The sequence below is a fragment of the Hydractinia symbiolongicarpus genome, chromosome 1 (genome assembly GCF_029227915.1).
Source record: "Hydractinia symbiolongicarpus strain clone_291-10 chromosome 1, HSymV2.1, whole genome shotgun sequence".
Classification (NCBI taxonomy): Eukaryota; Metazoa; Cnidaria; class Hydrozoa; order Anthoathecata; family Hydractiniidae; genus Hydractinia; species Hydractinia symbiolongicarpus.
The window spans coordinates 6,583,162-6,604,921 of NC_079875.1; the positions used below are offsets into that span (position 1 = coordinate 6,583,162).

General features: G+C 33.8%; 1 protein-coding gene across 1 annotated transcript in view; it reads left to right on the plus strand.

The window, feature by feature from the left end:
* LOC130634897 (cubilin-like) overlaps positions 1–21,142 on the plus strand; it is a 34,814-nt gene extending 13,672 nt beyond the window's left edge. The window contains exons 14-43 of the mRNA XM_057444655.1: positions 390–740; positions 1,069–1,521; positions 2,034–2,339; positions 2,426–2,590; positions 2,773–2,973; positions 3,046–3,093; positions 3,183–3,557; positions 3,962–4,199; positions 4,296–4,837; positions 5,322–5,708; positions 5,889–5,945; positions 6,299–6,751; positions 7,096–7,479; positions 7,917–8,297; positions 8,404–8,787; positions 9,339–9,695; positions 10,522–10,974; positions 11,215–11,571; positions 12,113–12,559; positions 12,822–13,178; positions 13,441–13,848; positions 14,454–14,480; positions 14,685–15,038; positions 15,826–16,233; positions 16,443–16,793; positions 17,667–18,115; positions 18,509–18,575; positions 18,685–19,098; positions 19,201–19,382; positions 19,876–21,142. Of these exons, the coding sequence (XP_057300638.1) occupies positions 390–740; positions 1,069–1,521; positions 2,034–2,339; positions 2,426–2,590; positions 2,773–2,973; positions 3,046–3,093; positions 3,183–3,557; positions 3,962–4,199; positions 4,296–4,837; positions 5,322–5,708; positions 5,889–5,945; positions 6,299–6,751; positions 7,096–7,479; positions 7,917–8,297; positions 8,404–8,787; positions 9,339–9,695; positions 10,522–10,974; positions 11,215–11,571; positions 12,113–12,559; positions 12,822–13,178; positions 13,441–13,848; positions 14,454–14,480; positions 14,685–15,038; positions 15,826–16,233; positions 16,443–16,793; positions 17,667–18,115; positions 18,509–18,575; positions 18,685–19,098; positions 19,201–19,382; positions 19,876–20,052 (9,533 nt within the window). The 3' untranslated portion in view covers positions 20,053–21,142. The remainder of the gene's footprint in view (positions 1–389; positions 741–1,068; positions 1,522–2,033; positions 2,340–2,425; positions 2,591–2,772; positions 2,974–3,045; positions 3,094–3,182; positions 3,558–3,961; positions 4,200–4,295; positions 4,838–5,321; positions 5,709–5,888; positions 5,946–6,298; positions 6,752–7,095; positions 7,480–7,916; positions 8,298–8,403; positions 8,788–9,338; positions 9,696–10,521; positions 10,975–11,214; positions 11,572–12,112; positions 12,560–12,821; positions 13,179–13,440; positions 13,849–14,453; positions 14,481–14,684; positions 15,039–15,825; positions 16,234–16,442; positions 16,794–17,666; positions 18,116–18,508; positions 18,576–18,684; positions 19,099–19,200; positions 19,383–19,875) is intronic.
* Positions 21,143–21,760: the final 618 nt, after the last annotated feature.

The following is a 21,760-nucleotide window of genomic DNA, read 5'->3' on the forward strand; positions in this document are numbered from 1 at the left end:
ACCTTTAGTCGCAAGCCTTATCTGTACCTTTTTTTATCAAAACAACACATTTTTTATTATTGATTAACAAAATTGCACAGTCAACCCAATTAATATTCACTTAGCGTAATCGGTTTTTGAATTTTTAAAGAATAGTTAGCTCAAAACTATGATCTTTTCCTGACACATAAAAATTTATTGCTTTAAAATTATAGTTTTGTGTTTGTTTAAATGAAAACATCAAACTCTCAATTTTTAAACGATTCTTTTAACTAACTTTCCATACAAAACATAAATCTGTGTTTCAATTTGGACGATATTGCTCATACAGATAAACTCGTTTTCACATTAAAAACTTGTAAAATATATTCTGATGTTCTTCAATTACTGTTAGTTTTGTTATATCTTAGGTTGTGGTGGTAGTTTAACTGGCAACCAGGGTTCGCTTACATCTCCAAACTGGCCATCAAACTATGAAAATTCATTAAATTGTGAATGGCTTATAACAGCTGGTCCAGGAAAGAAAATGAAATTTAGGCTTATAGATAGTGACATTGAACTAGATAATGGCTGTTTGTATGATTACCTTGAGGTTTTTGATGGCGTACAAAGGGATGCTAAACCTCTTGACAGATTTTGTGGCATCAAGAAGGACATTACAAAAGAAGGAAGCAGTAACACATTACGTGTTGTGTTCCGCTCTGATTCAGTGGCAAATAAAAAAGGGTTTATTGCGGAATGGAAAACGTCTGACGACAATGGTAAGAAAGTCTTATTTTCATATTAACTTTGTTTTGAGTTGATTAAACATTTTCTATAATGAAGAAAAAAAAAGAAGTGAATTTTAATTCTAATGTCAGAGTGAAGAGTATTTCGTAACAATTAAGGAATTAAATATTAACAACTGTTTATATTGGCAAAAAAATGTCAAATGTTTTTCATGAAAGTGAAAGCCAAGTGTTCTGACTTCAAATTCCGTCTTTCTTTTTCGTCCTTCTCCTTTCTCATGTTACAGATATCTAATGACATAACCAAAGCAAATGAATTTTACTTATTATTTTTATTTATACATGATATATTATCATTTAGTCTCTCCCAATCTTCCTGATGGATGGAAAGTATATGTTCCAACAAGACCAGAAATAATAGACTCCATAACATCAAATCCCTCAGGAATTGTATGGTTCATAAATAGATTAAACGAAAATCCTTATGTTATCAATTCTCCCAGTGATATCAAATTTATAAGCGATAAAAAATTTCATCAACTTTCTCTTGGACGTAATGGTGCATGGGCTGTAACTAATGCAGATCGCAAAGTATTGTTCATGGATGCTGCATCAATAACAGATCAAAAAACAGAAAACTGGAAAGAAGTATCCACTCCTAGCGGGTTAAGAAACTCAAAACTTGTGTCAACAATACTGAATGTTTATCTGATTACAGATAATGGTGAAATATATTTACAAGATGGCATTGGTAAACAAACTCCTTCTGGAACTCAATGGCTGCCATTTAATCAAGGCAAAGACGTTGCTGAAAGTGAGTTGATGATTACTTTCTACTATAAATATTTCACAAGGGCTGTAAAAAGGGAATTAATTCTAAATTTCAAGAGTCCTTTTTTTTTTTGATAGAATTTTAAACGAGTCCTAAAAATCTCCGTCAGTTATAATTGCTAATAACAAGCCTAAATTCTACATAGCTATTAGCTTTATGTTGTTTTGTTTAAGAGGTTTTAGGAGGGAAAGAGTTCTTTTTTTTTTTAAACTCTAACACTGGTTGGATCGCATGTTAGTATTCTTTTTTACACTGAAAGTAATGGCTTTTTTGTTTGGCATGGTGTTTACCATTTTCATAACTTTCAGTTAATCCTGCTTTCCAGCTTTAGTCTTATATTAAAGGTATTACAACTGCAGGCCGTGACTAAAAGGAGCTTTTAGAAAAAAATTTTTTTTTAAAATTTAAAACTAATATAGTTTAAAGTTATCATTTTATTCAAAGTTCATTTTTATAATACTTTTATTAGCTTTCGGACTTTTATTTTCATTTAGATGCATATGGAGTTTATGTTTTGAACGACAATGGAGAACTTTACTTTAAGCCATATGGTGGAGACCAGTTTCGAAAAATCAGTTCACCACCCTCTACCAAACCCATCAATAAAATATTTTCTGGATTTGGTGGTACTATGTTTGCTTTGGTTGGGGATGAGTTGTTTGAAAGAAAAGGCATTAACTTTAATAACAAATATGGCACAAGATGGCAGTCAACAGGGCTTAAAAATGTGAAGGATGTTACTGTGAATAATAAAGAAATATTAACTGTACTCAATAACAATGAAATTGTGAGATTGGAAGGTAGTGTATAATAGGCAACTTACATATTTTTTTGGTTAATCACTTTGAGTATATGTTTAAAATTTTCAAAATAATCATATTATTAGATGCCGTATGTGGAGGTGTACTGACAAGCCAAACAGGCTACATCAGATACCCCGAGTTCGATGCTGGCTATAAAGAAAATAAACACTGCTTATGGATGATTCATGTTCCTGAAGCGAAACAACTTCGTATTCGCCAAGTTCGATTTAATTTGGAAAGTACTGTGGGTAGGTATTTCTTGTGTAACTCGTAACATTTGAGTTTTTATAGAATTTTTTTTGTTGCAGTGGTTTAAAAGAGCAGAAAACTAAATGACAGTATACACAGTTTGATACTGAAATTTATGCTTTCAATTTACCCCACTGAAATGTTTTTGTGAAAAATTTATTTTCTTGTTTTTGAACCATAGGATGTCAGAAAGACCGCGTTTCTATATTCTCATACACCGGTAATGGAGAGAAATATAAATTAGAGAAAGTTATTTGTGGCACAACAGGTCTGGAGGAAGTACTTTCTGTGGATAATAACAAAGTATTTATTGAATTCATCTCTGATGAAAACATCAACGCAAGAGGATTTGCCATCTCTTATGCATCATACAAGGATCCAGGTATAAAATTAAAAATGATAACATTTCTTGGGTGTGGTGTCTACAGAGCTATAAAAATATAAAATTTTATAGGAAAAGTTTCAACAACAGCATCAACAACAACCACAGTAGTGAAAAAAGGTACATACTGCTACTGTTCTTTTGTTTCTTGTGTCTCCTTTTTTATCATCAAATTTCTTTGTTTGTCATCGATACTGTTGTGTTTATAGAATGTGGCGGCACTTTCACTGCATTATCTGGGTTTATTGCTTCACCAAACTACCCCAAAAACTACGAGAATAACTTATTATGTAATTACAAGATACGATTACCCGAGGGAAAAACCATAGCATTATCCTTTCTTAAATTTGAGCTGGAACCAGATAATTCTTGCCGATATGACTCAGTAAAAATATACGAAGTCAATAAAAATGGTGCGAAAGAACTTCAGGACACACATTGTGGCGCGGCTGATATACCTGATTATGTGTCTAAGGGGAATGCAATTGACATAGTGTTGAAAACTGATGGTTCTACATCAAGAGAAGGCTTCAGCATACGGTATATAGATTCTGAGAACTCTGGAAAAACTACTCCAAAGACAGGTATTGATGATTCTTTCATTCAAAAACATTTTGAATGGACCTTGCATATACATTCTTTGAAACCCTTTATTTACATGATAAAAATACTTTTGTAACTGATTGCATGTGTTACGGCCCAAGTGGCAGTGTGGTAGAATGTTTACTTGAAGAGTAGGAGAAAATGAGATTTAATCTATCAAAATTGTTATTGTTTCTGGTAGGCATAATCAAGTTTAATCAAATCTTAATTATCGTTACAAAGAATGACCATATTATCAATATAATTTTATATTATATAACATGAGTATTTATACTAACTGTCAACTGCAATTAAACATTTTTTCTTGTAGGGTTTTAATAAAATAATTTTCTAGAATTTTGTTCATTTACTAAGTTGACTACCTAGTGCTGACTATTTACATTAGATTCTTTATATCCACCTGGTTGGATAGAAATATCACCTACCGCTAAAACCTATTTGAGCCTTGATGCAAGTGTGGAATCGCCAGAAGTTTGGGCAACCGATTTAGAGGGTACTCCTCAGTATTATGATTCAGAAAAGAAGGGATGGGTTAAAGTTGATAAACCGTCACAAAGTCTGCAACTTGCTGTTGGAAAATATGCTGTGTATGCTGTTGACAAAAACAATGACTTATTCATACGGTAATATATTTGTCGTTTTGATCCATATAAATTTATATTGGATCAAATAACATAAAATAAAGAGTTTATGCAAAAATCTTTATTTTATCCCTGTAGGTTTGATGTGAGTCCATCAAATGTTGGTGGACAGTACTGGGGAAGAGTTCATGCTAATACAAAAAAATTAGCTGATATCGATTATGGTGCCAATGGAGAAATAGTTGCTGTAACTACTGATGGTGAGGTAGTCAGTCGTCTGGGCATATCTAGTAATAATCCTATTGGAACTTCATGGAAAACGTTGACAACAGGCTTTAAATCAATTTCAGTTGGAACATATGGCTATTGGCTGCTCAACGACAAAGACGAAGTCTATTTTGCATCATATATCCCAAGTTCAACGATATACAATAAGTTGAATGTTGTCCGTATCAATGGTAAATTTAAAAAGGTTGTTGCTGGATTTGGTGGTAATGTTTGGGCTATAGATCGTGATAATAAGGTGTACAGAAGAGAAAAAGTGAACTTCTTAAATCCATCCGGTATTCAATGGGAGAAGATTCAACATGATGGAAAGGATCTTTTGTTGTTTGAAATAAGCGCAGGCTATGATGCATTCTATGGAATTACCCCTACTGGAAGAATTTTACGATACTCAGGTATGATAAGTTTTTATGATTTCTTACCAATATCTCCAACATTTATACTATCTACATAGGTATAGATAAGATTCATTAACAGACAGTCCTTTAGAATTCCATTCCATAAACAAGAACTAAGTTTAAATGAAAATATTAACATATTTTATTTTTTCATGAGAGGGTAGAAATGGAAAAGAATATGGAGCTCATATCCATGCGCATTAAAAGTCTGTTTAAATTGCTATTGTTTCGCCATCCCTTTGATATCCATGGGTAATGTGCATTTCACTGAGATTTTTTACAAAAAACATTACGTAATCCTTCGGCGGTCTGCTTATTAACGTATCGTTTTTTTTTTCGACCAGTGGAATTTGCTGTAAATGACACGCGTCAGAATTTAAAAAAGAGAACATAAAAAGGTTTGCAACTGATTGCATCGCGGATGATTTCAATAGAAACAAAAGAGTGTTTATTTCTACCCTCATGATTTTTGTTACTTTAGATAGTTATTGTGGTGGTATATTCACATCCAAGGAAGGTACTATAAAATCTCCTTCATTTCCATTATTCTACAAACCTCACAGCAACTGTTTGTATATTATCTCTACCCCTGATTATGACCAACTCACAGTAAAATTTTCAACTTTTGATATTGAGAAATCTGAAAATTGTTACAAGGATTATATATTACCTCCCTTGGATGGTAAATTCCCTTCAAAATATGGTGTTAAAAGAAGATGTGGTGATCAAATGCACCCGATGATATTTAAAGATCGTGCTTGGATAGAGTTTTTCTCCGATGATAGCGTGCAAAGGCAGGGATTTGTTGCACAGTGGAAAGCAGAAAAAGTTGTCAGGACTACGACAACGACAACAACAACAACACCAAGTACGTATACTATATTATATTTGTTTGCTTACTAACGTTTTGATGATGATGTGTTTTGTTTAAAGTTTTAAATACTCAGATGGTACAAGAATTTTTGCGTCAGTAATTTTCTATGTTTTTAGCCACCTATGGTTCATGCACAAAATGTTAAACACAGATATATGACTACTGTTTTTTTAGAACCTGTTATTACGACACCATATGTTACAACTACACCAGCTGATAGATTTTACAGAAGTAAGATATTTACATTTCATTGTTAACATTTTAATGTTATTTACAAAAGTTTTTTGGAGAAAAATATGTTACAAACTATTAATAACTTGCTCAACGTCAACATAAGATTCTTGGACCGCAGCAATCATTCTCTGGTGTTTCTTGTATGCTTACTTTTAAAGCCTAAAACTTTTTTCAACATTCGCGTAAGATTTTTGATTACAGTATTATATTATAAAAATAATACTTATATTGCAATATGCTGTAGGTGAATATGTCCCCCTTACAAAAATATACTCACTCAGGTATGTGTTATGATTGTATGTAGAATATAAGTGACAGCATTTTTTATTATTTTTCTATTTCAACGTTAGAATGCGGAGGTTCATTGTCTGGCACAGAGGGGACAATAGTTCATCCTAATTACCCAAGACAGTACCAAAATGGTAGAGATTGTACGTACGTTATTACTGCCGCGCCCAATTATAAAATACGAGTAACGTTTGAGGAAGTGGATTTGGAAAGGTCAGACCGTTGCAACTATGATTATTTCGAAGTAAAAGACAGCCTGAATAATCAACGAAAGCGATATTGCGACCCTAATGGATATGATGATTTTGTATCAAGTTCACGTAGCCTTTTAATGCGATTTTATACTGATGAATCTGGGAGAGGGAAAGGTTTTAAAGTGCGATGGAGAGCGGTACCAGAGAATAATGTTGACACTACAACTACTGCTACAACCATTGCATTTTCCACTACCCAATCAACTAAAATCACAACTCCATCTAAGAGAACAATCGTGACGACGACATCAACAAAAAGAGGTGCAAAATTATATTATAACATAAAAAGTAAAAAAATTCAAAAAATTCTCAGAATTATATATTTTGCTACATATTTTGAATGTAATCTCGTTGCATTTAATTTTGTTTCTCTCTTATCTTTGAAAAAAATGATTTAAGGTAAACATAAGGCCTACAACTTAATGATGATACAGACGCTTCTTTTTAATTTGCAGAGCACATTTTTTTAATGCACCCAAAATCAAATTTTGTACAAGATTTCATGGAAATTAAAGTGACATGTAAAATTGATTGAAATCTACCAATACTCGGCAAATGTAGAGAATAATATAATAAATTAATTAATTTGAAACTAATTCTTTTAGAATGTGAGGAAGTATATCGAAGCTACAGTGGTTACATGTACCATCCAAGTTATCCAAGGCCTTACAAAAATAACATCAATTGTTTATGGACAGTACAAGCACCAGAAAAGCATCGGGTTCGACTTGAATTTAAGTTTTTTAAAGTGGAGTATGCTTTTGGTTGTCAAAATGATTATGTTGCGATATATGATGGTCCAGATGACAACTCACCATTGATTAGTCGATCGTGTGGACACGATTTACCAGATTCTGTTGAATCCACTGGAAATACTATTTCTGTTGTGATGAAAACAAACGATGAAGTTACAGACCAAGGAGCTGTGATCTTATACAAAAGAATTGAAGAAGGCCAGTTGATTTCCACAACACCTGCACCAGACAAAAGTAAGATTTTGGAATTAATATGCAGCAAAAGTATATATGCATGCAGCAAAAGTTTTGTTAAATTTGGAACATCCACTCTGTCAGGAATTGTCCGCACTTTTAAAAAATTCCGAAAATATCAGAATAAAGTCGGAAATATCAGCTATTTTTGACATATCGGGAAAATGTCCAATTATTTGCGTTTACTGTTTGTGAGGATTGAATTTCAGTTTTGTTTTAAAGGATTAGCATTCATTTTTACAGTCTGTTCTACTAATCTTTCGTATCAAATTCACATTTTTAAAAGTGAGTTCCTGCAAGACCTTAATTAGCATGAAATTTCTCCTTAAACAGGCAACTGCTTGCACAAAATAAAAAAAGCAAGGTCACGAATGTCAGAAAGATAGGGAGTTAATATTGAGTGTGCGTCCTTAATGTCTTGTTTTTCTTATTTTTAGAATGCAAATATGATGTCACAGGAAAAAGTGGAACAGTTACTCATCCAAATTATCCTTCCAAATACTCAGTTGATATTGACTGTTTTTGGACAATCACTGTTAATGAGAATGCTAAAATCCAACTTAAATTTGAAGAATTTGAACTGGAGAGTTCTGCAAGTTGCAGTTATGATTTCCTTAAAGTCCGTGATGGTAGTACTGTTAATGCAAAGGAGCTTGGTAAATTTTGTGGAAGTAACATTCCTGCTGCGATCACGTCATCTGGAAATAAGATATTTCTCCGATTCAGATCAGATGATAGGCAAACTAGACGTGGCTTCAAGCTGACATGGAAGGAGATTGGTGGTCCAACAACAAAACCAACAACAACTACTCCAAAACGTAATTCAACTTTTTAATATGCATAAATTTTATCTTATTTTTATGGTTGTAACAAAATTTTCTGATGTCGTGTTTAAATTCTTTTATACCTCGCTTTTCTATTTAGCTTGTGTAAAATACTTCACAACATCAAATGGTGAAATAACCAGTCCAAATTATCCAAATAATTATGACACTAACACCAATTGTCATTATTACATAACTGTTCCAGAAAACGAAAAGATTCTTCTTACATTCAATGAAATGGATATAGAGAACAGTCCAAGTTGTAATTATGACTTTATAAGAGTTCGAGATGGTGGCGATGACACTGTTCCTATACTTGGCAAATATTGTGGCAAAGTTGCACCTAATCCAAAAATGTCAACTGGTAATAAGTTGTATATTCGTTTCCGTTCTGATGATCGTCAGACAAGGAAGGGATTCAGATTGTCATGGAATGCTGTGAAAGATATAAAAACAACTGTGACAACAACTAAGAAAACTGCTGGTAATTTATTTTATCTTTTATGTTTTATAAAAATAGCAAGAACACTTAATCCTTTTTATTAGAATATCCGGTGCGTAAGTTGAATGTTTCTTCTTTTCTCAATAAAAGGAAATAACACTGTACCAATTTAAAGTTTAAGAAAAAGCAGACAAAACATTCCAAGTGTGATAGTTATCTTGTACTATAAAAAAGTCTACTTCAGTAATAGTGGAAGTTTTTTTAAATTTTAAGGCGCCGTCGATTGTCTCTAATTTTGCGCAGTATAGAAAGACATATTAGCGTATTATAATATAGACTAGTTCTACAACCTGTAAAAAAATCACTTATGGCACGTATAAAAGTTCAAATTGTAAAGATAAGCTACGAATAAGCCTTGAAGTTCCTAAATACAATATCTTCCTTTGGCATAACCTGTTCTGTTTATTTCAATCGAAAGGTTGGCATTAAATAGACAGCAAATAAAAAATACATATTATCACTCCCATCATTAGCATTAGCAATGACCACCAATCATTTATCATGATCATAAAAAATCTGCTGGATTTATTTAGATTGTCGTTTCCAGATGAATGGTACTTCTGGTGAAATTACCCATCCCAACTATCCAAATAAATACGACCCGAACAAAGATTGCAAGTGGACCATCACTGTACCGAATGGCAAGATTATTAAATTAACATTTAAAGAATTTGAATTGGAGACAGGAGCAAGCTGCAGATTTGACTATCTTGATGTGTATGATGGAAAAACACAACTAGACAAGAAAGTTGGTCGTTATTGTGGCAGTGTTATACCGCAAGATCAATACTCTTCTGAAAATAACATGTTTATACAATTTTACTCAGATGATCGCCAAGTAAGAAATGGATTCAAAATTAATTGGAGAGCTGTGGATAAAGAAGTCGAAGGTCTCTTTTCATTTTTATTGGTTTGGTTAATGGTTCATAAGTTACCTTTTCTGTCTGATTTACTTCCTCTCCCAACCAACTGTTAGGTGCTTTGTGTCAATAAAATCAGTTCAAAATACTAATGTACATCTGTATTCTGATTAACAATGATTAATTATGAAGCAGAAAGAGTAAGAAGTCAAGTTATTTCATCAGAATTTATATTTTATTTTCAGAAAATTTCACAAAACAAACTTTATCTCGAAATACTCTCTTATTGTCTTTTAAATGACTGCTTTATGGCTAATCTTTTTGGACAATCCGCGAAAATACTTTTTTTGTCACCTGAAAAATTATTTCTGAAATAATTGCAAAATTTTTTTCTAACTGCGAATAATTAAATTGTCCTAGTACAACTTGTCAAGTAATGAATCATGTAAATTTCCACACCATGGCAAGTCAAACAAATGGGTAGTTACACATTTTTGTAACAAAACAAAGCACGAATATCCTTTATATTAAGTGCATTAAAATATGTGATAAAATCTAGCAAAAAACCTTGAAAAAGGCAAAAAAAAAAATTGAAAAAACTTAAAATCGTTAAAACAGTTAGGAAAAGTTACTAGACACCCTTGATAAAGGGGAGTATGTTAAGACACTTTAACAACTTTGTTTTGAAAATCTTACCAATCACCTTTTTATTGGCAATCCTTTCTTTTCAATGAAAAAGTACCCCCAAGATGTGTCTCAATCTCAAGTCTCCAAATCTCAAGTCATAGTCATTCAGTATCACCTAAGAATTTGTCATTAGCTTTAATTTTTTGATTACATCATAACCTTTTTTTAGAATGTGGTGGTGTTTACACGCGAACACAGAGTACGATAACTCATGCATCTTACCCTAATAACTACAAATCTAATCAAGATTGTACATACACTATAAATGCTCCACCAGGATATAGAATCGTGTTATATTTCCAAAGATTTGGTTTGGAAAGATCAACAAATTGCGGAAATGATTATCTTCTCATCACTGAAGGAGCTGACAATGAAAAAAGAACAATTGGAAAATATTGTGGCTTCACTTCTCCACCTACTGTACGTAGCGATAAAGGTGTTTTAACTTTAAGATTTAAAAGTAATGCTGATAAAAATGATCAAGGATTTAAAACAACCTACTTCTTTGAGTTGATACGAGATACAAAAACGACAACAACCGCTACTACATCAACAACGAAAATCACTACAAAGGAAACTACAGTAGTAACAACGCCTACGAAAACTACTCATGAAGGAGGAAGTAAGTTTATAGTTAGGTAGAATTGTGAAACATTATATAGAGGTATATATTTAATAGTAGGTATATGGGATTATATGTGTCAGGAAAAAATTCTGTAAGTTTAATTCTGTAATTTTAAACTCCGAAACTTAGACAGTGTAAAAAAAATAGAACTGAAATTGTACCACAATCCATTGCTGAAAAAGATCCGGTTAGTATTATTTTTTTGGTATCTAAATATGGGAAATGATTAACGTTTAGAATGCGAATATACAATCAGTGGAAAGAGTGGAGAGATCACACATCCAAACTATCCAAACAAGTATGCAGCAAATAAAGATTGTCGCTGGGTTATTACAGCTCCACGTGACAAACTTGTTCAACTTTCCTTCAAAGAGTTCAACCTGGAAACAAGCTTAAGATGCACGTATGATTTTCTTGACATCTACGATGGAGGCGCTTTAGGGGGCAAGAAAATTGGTCATTTTTGTGGCCAGAGTTTACCAGCGCCCAAAGTTTCATCTGGGAACAAGATTTTAATAAGATTTTATTCAGATGATCGAGAAGTTCGAGATGGTTTTAAAATTTCCTGGAAAGCTGTTGACAAAACGAAACAAGGTACAAAAAACATGCTAATTATTTCTCTTCTGTCTGTTTATATTCGTAGTTGATACTTATATTCTTTTTACATAACGTTGGATCACGATTTTGGGATCAATTATTTTCTAAGAACGTTACGCTCTGAACACATCTTCTAAGGATCAACTAAAAATTTAAATGTACGTCATGGTTGGCAAGTTCTGCTTCGCTTTTTTTTTCACAACTGTGTACCTGAAAATAAAAAAAAACAATGGGAAATTTTGTGTTAGAAATTGAGATAACCTCATGTACAAATAAAAATAACTTCATTTTCTAAACTGTTTTTTATCTGATATGGAGGGAATTTTTCCTTTTCTGCAATTGACTGCAGAAAAACTCAGGCCCCAGGGACAGTCCTTTAATTAACCTGAAAGGTAAAATTATTTATTTTTATTTTTTGTTGAATATTTTCATTAATACATTCCTTTTTCTCAATTTTGCTCAGTGTATTTTTACCATCTTAATCTATGTTCAAAGAGCAGTAGTTCGTTTTTCTCTATAACAAATGTTTTTATTACAGAATGTGGAGGAGTGTACACATCCAGACAAGCAACAATAACACATTCTGCATATCCCACCAACTACAAATCCAATCAAGATTGTACATACACTATAAATGCTCCACCAGGATATAGAATCGTGTTATACTTTCAAAGATTTGGTTTGGAAAGATCAACAAATTGCGGAAATGATTATCTTCTTATCACTGAAGGAGCTGATAATGAAAAAAGAACAATTGGGAAATATTGTGGCTTCACTTCACCACCTACTGTACGTAGCGATAAAGGTGTTCTAACTTTAAGATTTAAAAGCAATGCTGATAGAAATGATCAAGGATTTAAAACAACCTACTTCTTTGAGTTGATACGAGATACAAAAACGACAACAACCGCTACTACATCAACAACGAAAATCACTACAAAGGAAACTACAGTAGTAACAACGCCTACTAAAACTACTCCTGCAGGTGGAAATACGTTTGTTACCTATACGTGTTTTACAAGCAACCTATTCTTAGTGTTCTGATTGCTGAGAACCTACTTTTTTCTGAAAAACAAAATGTAGATGCCTAAAAAAAAATTAAATTTCATATGTATATTGTCTTATAGACAATTTAATTTGCTTTTATATTCAATAAATATTTTTTTTAAAAAGTTTTGAAAAGTAATGTATTTACTGATAATTTGACTGAACCATTACATTAATCGTAACCAATGATTAACGTTTAGAATGCGAATATACAATCAGTGGAAAGAGTGGAGAGATCACACATCCAAACTATCCAAACAAGTATGCAGCAAATAAAGATTGTCGCTGGGTTATTACAGCTCCACGTGACAAACTTGTTCAACTTTCTTTCAAAGAATTCAACCTGGAAACAAGCTTAAGATGCACGTATGATTTTCTTGACATCTACGATGGAGGCGCTTTAGGGGACAAGAAGATTGGTCATTTTTGTGGTCAGAGTTTACCAGCGCCCAAAGTTTCATCTGGGAACAAGATTTTAATAAGATTCTATTCAGACGATCGAGAAGTTCGAGATGGTTTCAAAATATCTTGGAAAGCTGTGGATAAAACGAAGCAAGGTGATTTAAATCTGTCTGTTTTTGCGTACTTCTATCCATTCATTTACTTGCCTATTTGTCTGCCTGTTTGTATGCCTGCCTGCCTGCCTCTGTCTCTCTGTCTATGCATGTGTCTGTCTGTTATGTGTATCTGTCTATCGACCTGTGTCTATCGACCTGTATCTAGCGACCTGTGTCTGCGTAAGTTCTCTAGTCTGTCTACGCGTACGTTTATCTGTGCGTCTGTCTGTAACTTTGTTGATTATTGCGTATTTTATTACAGAATGTGGAGGAGTCTACACATCCAGACAAGCAACCATAACACATTTTGCATATCCCAACAATTACCAATCCAATCAAGATTGTACATACACTATTAATGCTCCACCAGGATATAGAATCGTGTTATACTTCCAAAGATTTGGTTTGGAAAGATCAACAAATTGTAGAAATGATTATCTTCTCATCACTGAAGGAGCTGACAATGAAAAAAGAGCAATTGGAAAATATTGTGGCTTCACTTCACCACCTACTTTACGTAGCGACAAAGGTGTTCTAACTTTAAGATTTAAAAGTAATGCTGATAGAAATGATCAAGGATTTAAGACAACCTACTTCTTTGAGTTGATACGAGATACAAAAACAACAACAACAACCGCAACAACATTAAAGACTTCTACGACAAGAAAAAGTAAGGCTTCTTTTCAAACGCATCTTTAATTATCTAATTATCCGAAGTACTTGATAGGATAAATTTCCGCGTAAAATGAGATTTTCTAAATGTTTAGGTTTTTCGTTAAAATAAATCTATCCAAATAGGACTTAGATAAAAAGAAATAATTTGGTGGATAAAAATTAACCTTTCTGATAATTTTTTAATAAGACATAGAAGTCAAAAACATGTCGTTTTACTTGTAATCTGCGTTGTGAGGAAAAATAAAAAAAATAAAAAGCCCTGTGAAAACAGTCATGTAGCCAGCCAGCGAGCTGTGTATTGCAACTAACGGTTGATAATCTTGTGTTGCAGCAAAATGTTTACAGCTGTTTACTTTGTCCTGCACAACAAGCTTGAAACGTATGTCTCCCTCAAACTTGAAATTCTGAAAAACTCTACTGAAGTCAGTTGTGGTAATTGCAAAGTATTGATGCTTGCAACATGCGTTGTAAGGCTATGCCTTAATGGGGTGGTTCATGTCTCCAAAAATGATAAAAAATAAACATTTAAATCATTTACATTGAAGCTATGCATTTGCATTGAGTTGTAAATATTTTGATAATTGTTTTTTTTTTGTTTAGCATCAGTAACTAATTCACCTGCACACCGTAAGTTTCATATGATTAATTTGTATGAACCTGAATGCATTAGAGCTAACAGGCATATCAGCAAACGTGTTTGCTCTACTCTGCGACAAATATTGTTGAATTACGTAGAAATTATCAACATACTAGGGAAATTTGGTTTACAAATTTTTGACTGTTGTTGTCTTTAAATGGTAATCGACTGTCTTACTTAATTTTCTTTTCCAGGAAGTTATCAACATCTATCAATGGATACTGGAGATTTTTCTCATCCAGGTTACCCGGCAAAATACAGAAACAACGTAGATAGTACGTGGGAGATTTCAGCAGAACCTGGTAAAACAATCTTATTACGTTTCAATGCGTTTGCTCTCCAACCTGATTCGAACTGTCAATACGATTATGTGAAAGTTTATGATGGTGACGAATTAACTGGACAACTGATTGGAAAGTATTGTAATGCTAAACCAGGTGTAATAAGATCAACTGACAACACATTGACTGTTGTGTTTCATTCAGACGGTAGTGTTGTTGACACTGGCTTTTCAGCGTCATGGTCGACCTCACAGAAAAATCCTCCAGGTATTTTTTTATTCTCACATTTTACACCCTTCCCTCATTCACATGGTCACGTAGTACCAATTTCAGTTAACTGAGAAGCTGTGGTTTTCACGGTTTCACGCAAGAATTACGAATATCTGAATTAATAAACAACTAAATTAGCGAAAAAAAAATAAAAATGCTACTAAAAATTAAAAATACATTGGCGGGAGTATTTTGTTAAAAACAGAAAAATTTAAAAAGAAACTAAGACACAAGGTTTAAAAAAGGTTACGTCATTGTCAGTTTTAAGGAGGCGGTTCTTTAAAAGCATTCTATATTGTCCTATACTAATATTTATTTTAAGTTTATGGTCTAAAGTTCTGTTCCAAAACTGTGGTCTTCTAGTTTTTTTGGAATAGCCGCTCACTTTTATAGTTGTTAACGAAGTTATCTGTAGAATACCTTGTGTTGTATTTATGCTCAATAAAATAAAAGTTGTCAACGACACTAACTTCCGGGCAGGAACTGGTTTTTATCTTGAACATGATAACTAAAATTAGATGGATGTTAAGTTTGTAGATGTTAAAAACTTTAAGTTCCTTGCTTACACATGGCATTTGCAGACCGGAAGAATTTTATGTTTTCTCCCTATTTTTTTTAGCCTCCTAAATATTTTTATACTCGGCAACAAACGTTTGCTCATCATAATTGCATCTCCTTTGTTACCTCCTTTATATACCCTATTGTTTCTACCCATTTTACCCATCATCACTACCAATTCCTTTGCTCTCCTCCGTCCTATTGATATGACACTCTTCCGTTTTAGAATTTGATATATGTGATATATCCAAACTCAACTTCGATGGTTCACCGATCAAATTTTATTCGCCAGGATATAAAAATAAACAAAATTATCCGTCTGGTAAACGGTGTGTTTTGCAGCTCTCCACTGTTCCGGATACCATCTTTAAAATAAATCTGTTAGATTTTGACATGCAGTCACGTGACAATAAGAAATGTAGAGATTTTTTAAAAATTATGGACGGAGAGAGAGAAACTTCGAGAGAAATTGCTACATTATGTGGAAAAGAAATGCACAAGAATCCACTGCATACCACCGGAAACAGGTTGTACATGGAATTTAAATCGGATGAAAATGTTGAAGACACTGGATTCCAATTTGAACTATCAACGGTTAAAAATCGTACGAATATCGATAAGAATTACGCGCAGTGTAAGATTTCTTTTTTTCCCATTTTTCTGTCATGTTTACGCTAAAATGCGCTTTTCGCAAATATTCATTCTGTCGGTATTCTGACAGTTATATTTGCCAAACGCAAAACCGGTATCTGATTTGCATTTGATTGTAGAATGGTCTGGTTTCGTAAATAAGAAAGGTGTGAATGTTTGGATTGAAGTTCAGACTTCCCTTTTTATTTTTAGCCAATCAATGCGGAGGACGTATTTACGGTCACAGTGGAAAAGTTTTAAATCCTGAAGTCGTATCAACATCAACTGATTTTATTTCTTGCGCCTGGATAATCGAGACACAACCTTCATCCCGAATGCAAGTTTCTTTCTCACAACTTGATCTACCTGGCGACTGTAAGACGTCCTATATTCTCATCAGAGATGGAGAACACTCTGACTCGCCTGTGATTGGTCGATATTGCGGCTTTCACACGGATGTTGGCTTTTTCACCAAATCCAATAAGATGTGGGTCGAGTATAAGACACCGAAGAATGACATTGGTCGATTTGTTTTGTACTGGTTTAATATTCCATTTGGAGATGGTAGGCATTTTACTGCTTGCGTAATTGTTATTTTTGTTACCTTATCGGGGGAAAAAACGGGGCTTAGGTTAGTCGGGAAAATTTTTATGAATGAATGCATAGAATTTAGGGTTTTTCCCCGATTAAAGTTGGATCTCAGGTGAAGAAGGGAAATCCAATTGTTTAAGAAACATGCATTACTATGTATCTTCTTCCTTCATTTCTCTCCTGCAAACATTAAAGTTCATCAAAACTAGTTGATTGACAAGTTCTCGAATTAAAGTTTATTGAAGAAAATTATTAGTCAGGGATTAAGTTGACCAAAGGAATCTTTGGTCAACGAACTTACAAATTGTCACTTTTTTCCGTTTTTTGCTTTATCCGGTCTGAAGAAATGGAGTAAATGGAAAATAAATAGTCACACGGAGTTTGTAGAAGAATGGGTTCTATGGGTCGTACAACTAGTCTTATATACTTGAATCGCTTTTGCTTGTAAAGAGGTGTCCTTGGATAGTTTTTATCTAAAAATTTTAATTGGTTGATGATTTAATTATAGGAGGTGGGTACGAAGTGGAACTTCTAAGTAATTATTCTAAAAAAAAACTACTATTCGAAGTGAATATACAGTTATTGTAAGAAAAATGTTGGGAAAGAATTAAACGAAAAATATATGCTTTAATGGGGGTCAATTCTAGCTATAATGTTTACGTGGGACCGAAAAAGGGGTCCGCTTTATGAAGTGTCCTCTTTAGAGAAATTCAACTGTCAGTGTTTTTTTGCCATGAATAAATCAAACAGTCCGTCGTCTGGAGGTTTCTGCTTTAGAAAGGTTTCCCTTGGTAATGAAAACTCTTTTATACTCTATGTTATAAGGTAGGACTATTCCTCTTTTAGATAGCAGATGTGGTGGAAGTGTTAGTGGAGAGAAGGGCCATTTGACCATCCCAGCATCAGCTAGCTCAAACCGTAATACATTCTGCTTGTGGAACATCATGGTACCACGCTATCAAAAGATTTCATTAAGAATAGAAGACATGCAACTGGGAGAGAACTGTGAGGACAATTACGTTTTGGTCCGAGACGGTATGACCTCAGAAGCGAAAAGTCTTGGGAAGTTTTGCACGCAGCAGCGTGACGTAGTTATAACATCAGTTGGAAACTCAATGTGGGTGGAGATGAGGTCTTCATGCGCAACTAGTAAGTCCTTCAGAGCGTACTGGAGTGCGGTTGCATCGGGTGAATTTCCGGATGACAATAAACCGGTGCGAAATAAAGCACCGGGTGTGGTGGTTGATAACAAAAGAGTTGTGAGCGGAGCGGGTGTTCATGCCACTCCAACTAAGGTATGTATGTATGTATGTATGGTACTGAAGTGAGTCTATTATTTCGTGAATTGTTTTTTTTTTTATTTCTGCATTATGAGTCTATTATAAGTCTTTTGACACTAAACTACAAGCCTCGAAAATCGTGCCGGCTTGTTTTATAACCTAACATTATCCTTTGTCAATCTATGCACACTCCAAATGGTATTTTCAGAAGCTGCAATTTCGATGAGTTTAATTTATTTAACGAAATTTAACACATCAAACCTGCTTTGTTTCTTATAAACAATATGTGTAATCTCAATATAAAATTTACTTATAAAATAAAGTTTTTTAAGCAAAGCTTTACGGTTGCTACAATCTTTATTTACTCATTGTGAGAAAGACAAGTTAGAAATTTTTTTGGTTACTTAGGCTACGACAGCTGCACCAGCAACGGTAATCACGAAAAATTCACAATCGACACCAAATATTGAAAATGGTAGGTGTAGAATCCTTCAACGTCATAGTGGCTGCAGCAATTTATTTCTTGTATCTTATTTCTCTTAAAAGTACTATTACAAAGTTTGATATGGAACATTCAACTTTAGCTGCTGGTCCTATTAATATTACCGGACTAACCGGGATGATTCAATCTCCACTTTTCCCGGAAAAGTATCCACACGATCGGACAAAGGTTTGGATAATCCGCGGACCGAGAGCCGGCAAAATTCGCATTCATTTTATGCACTTTGATTTGGAGTACCATAATGAATGCCGGTATGACTTTGTCGAGGTACGGGATGGGAACGACGCTAACGCGGAAAGTGTTGGACGATTTTGCGGTAAAACGTTGCCTGCTTCATTCGAATCTAGTGGAAACGGATTATGGGTGAAGTTCCGATCGGATTCTTCATCTCACGCGTCTGGATTCATGGCTAAGTGGAGTTGGGTGGAGTCCAGTAAAAACAAAAACACTGACTCTGAAATAGTTACGAACGAAAAAAAGGATACTGGTGAAGCTTGTAAGTTTTTTCAGAAGTTTTGTTGTGCACGAATATAAGTAATCCTGTTTTTTCATATTCTTCTGACAATATACCTTCTGCTAATTGATATTCTTTTTTTAGCCTGCGGAGGAGTGTTTACTAAACAAACCGGACAAATCAACTCTCCGTTGTATCCGAATACATATCCTTCAAATGTAGATTGTGTTTATGTCATTAAGCCGCCAAAAGCAAAGAAAATTCGATTAGAATTTATCTCATTTGATCTTGAAGCAGATTCTAAATGCAGATTTGATTATTTGCTGGTAAGTTTTTTACATTAACTTTTTTAGACAAATGTTTCTCTCTTCTCTCTTTCGAAATTTAAAGCATAAATTTTATGGAGGATAAAAACACGGGTGATTTTTGGTACTCGGTTTCCGAACTGTCCTTAGCTTGAACTTGGAATTTCGAGATATGCCCTCGTGAGTTCGAATATTCCCTCGAGATTTCGAATATTCTCTCGTGAGTTCGAATATCGCCTTCGTGAGATATTCGAACTCACGAGGAAATTTCCTTAATAATTCCAGTAATTCGAGATACCACTTGTTATGCGGAAATATGCCCTTGAGAATCCGAGATATTGCCTTAAGAATCCGAATTTTATCCCCGTGAGAATCCGAGATATCCCTATAAAGTTCGAGATATGCCCTTAGAGTTTAAGATATTGGAAGTTAACTGTAGGCACATGTGTGCTTTGAGTGTGGTGTAATTAAACTCGTTACAACTAAATTACAACTAAACAATTGCTTGTTTCAGATAAGAGCTGGAAGCTCAGCTGGGGGTAAAAAGCTTGCTCGTCGCTGCAAAAGCATCCTTCCGCAACCTTATGTATCAGATCGAGGCGCGTTTTGGATTCGCTTTAAGACCGACAGTACGACAAGCCGCACTGGTTTTTCAGCAACATGGAGAGTGATAGATGAAAACGCACCATAACTGCGTCCGAACCAACTTCACAGCGATAGGTCCAAATATTTATTTTGTATGTATAGTAGAAGCTTTTTTCCGTATAGTAAAGCTAGATGTAGTTTTAAAGGGTACGGTTTATTTTGTAAGCATTTTACCGTTATGTCCCTTTATTTCGCTGACTGATTTTATATACCGCCCCTTATTGGCGTTATCTCTTCATACTTTGATGGTTAAACTCTCATATACTATTATCGCCTACACCTTGACATATAAATTAACGCCATTTTAAGGCATCGATAGAACAAACTAGGCATGGCAAATGCGAGATAATTTATCAAAAAGTTTAGTCTAAAAATTGTTAAAAAATTAAGACTATCGCTCAAGTTTTGGAATTTTTGATACAGCATTATTTTTTTTTTTATTGAAACACAAAATAAGAACATTGGTTGAATGATGTGATCCCAAAAATATTTAGGCTCGAATCGAATTTTTGAAGTTCTTATAAAAAGCCATGACAATTAGTCTAATTATTTCGACGTACGTATGGAAATTATCGTCATGGCAACACGCTGGTCTTCAATGTATAATGAATGCTCTTTTTTACCCCCTTATTTTTATCAGCAAGCATGTGTAGTTCATATATAAAAAGGAACAAATTTATACAAACATTTTTAAAATTTTGTAGCTATTACAGTATTCTTTGCACGACTGTTATTTTACTATATTCTTTACAATTTCGTTCCCAGGGTTTCTTTTTTGCTCTGATTCCAAGATTGCAATTTTTAGAAATTTATTTTTTAATTTTTATTTTTTCATGTATTTATTCACTCTGTTTACTATCTGAGTATTATAACAGTGTAAACGTACCCTTACAGCAAATTGTATTAAGGTTGAGTTTCCACTACAAACTTTTTAAAAGTCGTTCCTATTATTTCGGTGTGCTCCAAGAACGCACATTTATTGGAGAAGAATTATATTTATGTAGCTAACTTTTCCGTTGTAATCTAGGTTATTTTGAAATTTAAACAAATTTCTTGGACTATTTTTCTTTTGTGTATCTTTAGATGTTAAAATGCGTAATTGTTAATTTGCAAAAGTTTAAGGACGCAAAATCTTAGTCTTTGTTATTACTCAAACATTTTAGTGCCCGAAACTATTTTCGAATCTCGGAGAGTTAAGCCCGCGAGATTGATAACCTACCAGGAAGTCCGGGTGCATTTTTGTCCCCCTGGGGCGAGAATGACTGGGTGCAGACACACGATTTTGTATCGTTATTACTATAAAAATGGTCTCGATGTTTTTAACATGAGTAATCCTAGTTCTTTTTCGCCGGGATTTTTAACTACAATTCCAAGAAACAACAAGAAGCCCTGGGGGCTCTAAGAATTTCCGCTCGCTACCAAAATATTTGATGACAACCCGCTAATTTGTTGTGTTATCATGCCAAACATTCGAAGAGGTTTGGTGCATGAAGCTCTGAAGATAAAGCACACAAGTGACATTATATCTTACAACAAACGCAAACAAAACGAAACGTGTCATAATAAACTCACATTGTGAAAGAAATTGCTAACAAAAAATACAGCCTATCATTTATGGTTGAAAGTCTTGTGATTAAAACGTTTATGGTCTTAAACGGCATTTACTTGACAAAAAATCAAAATTTTGATGTGACCATCATTTTCAGCATACTTTTTTTATTAACTGTGCCAATTTTTGTCGAAAATAAGGTAGT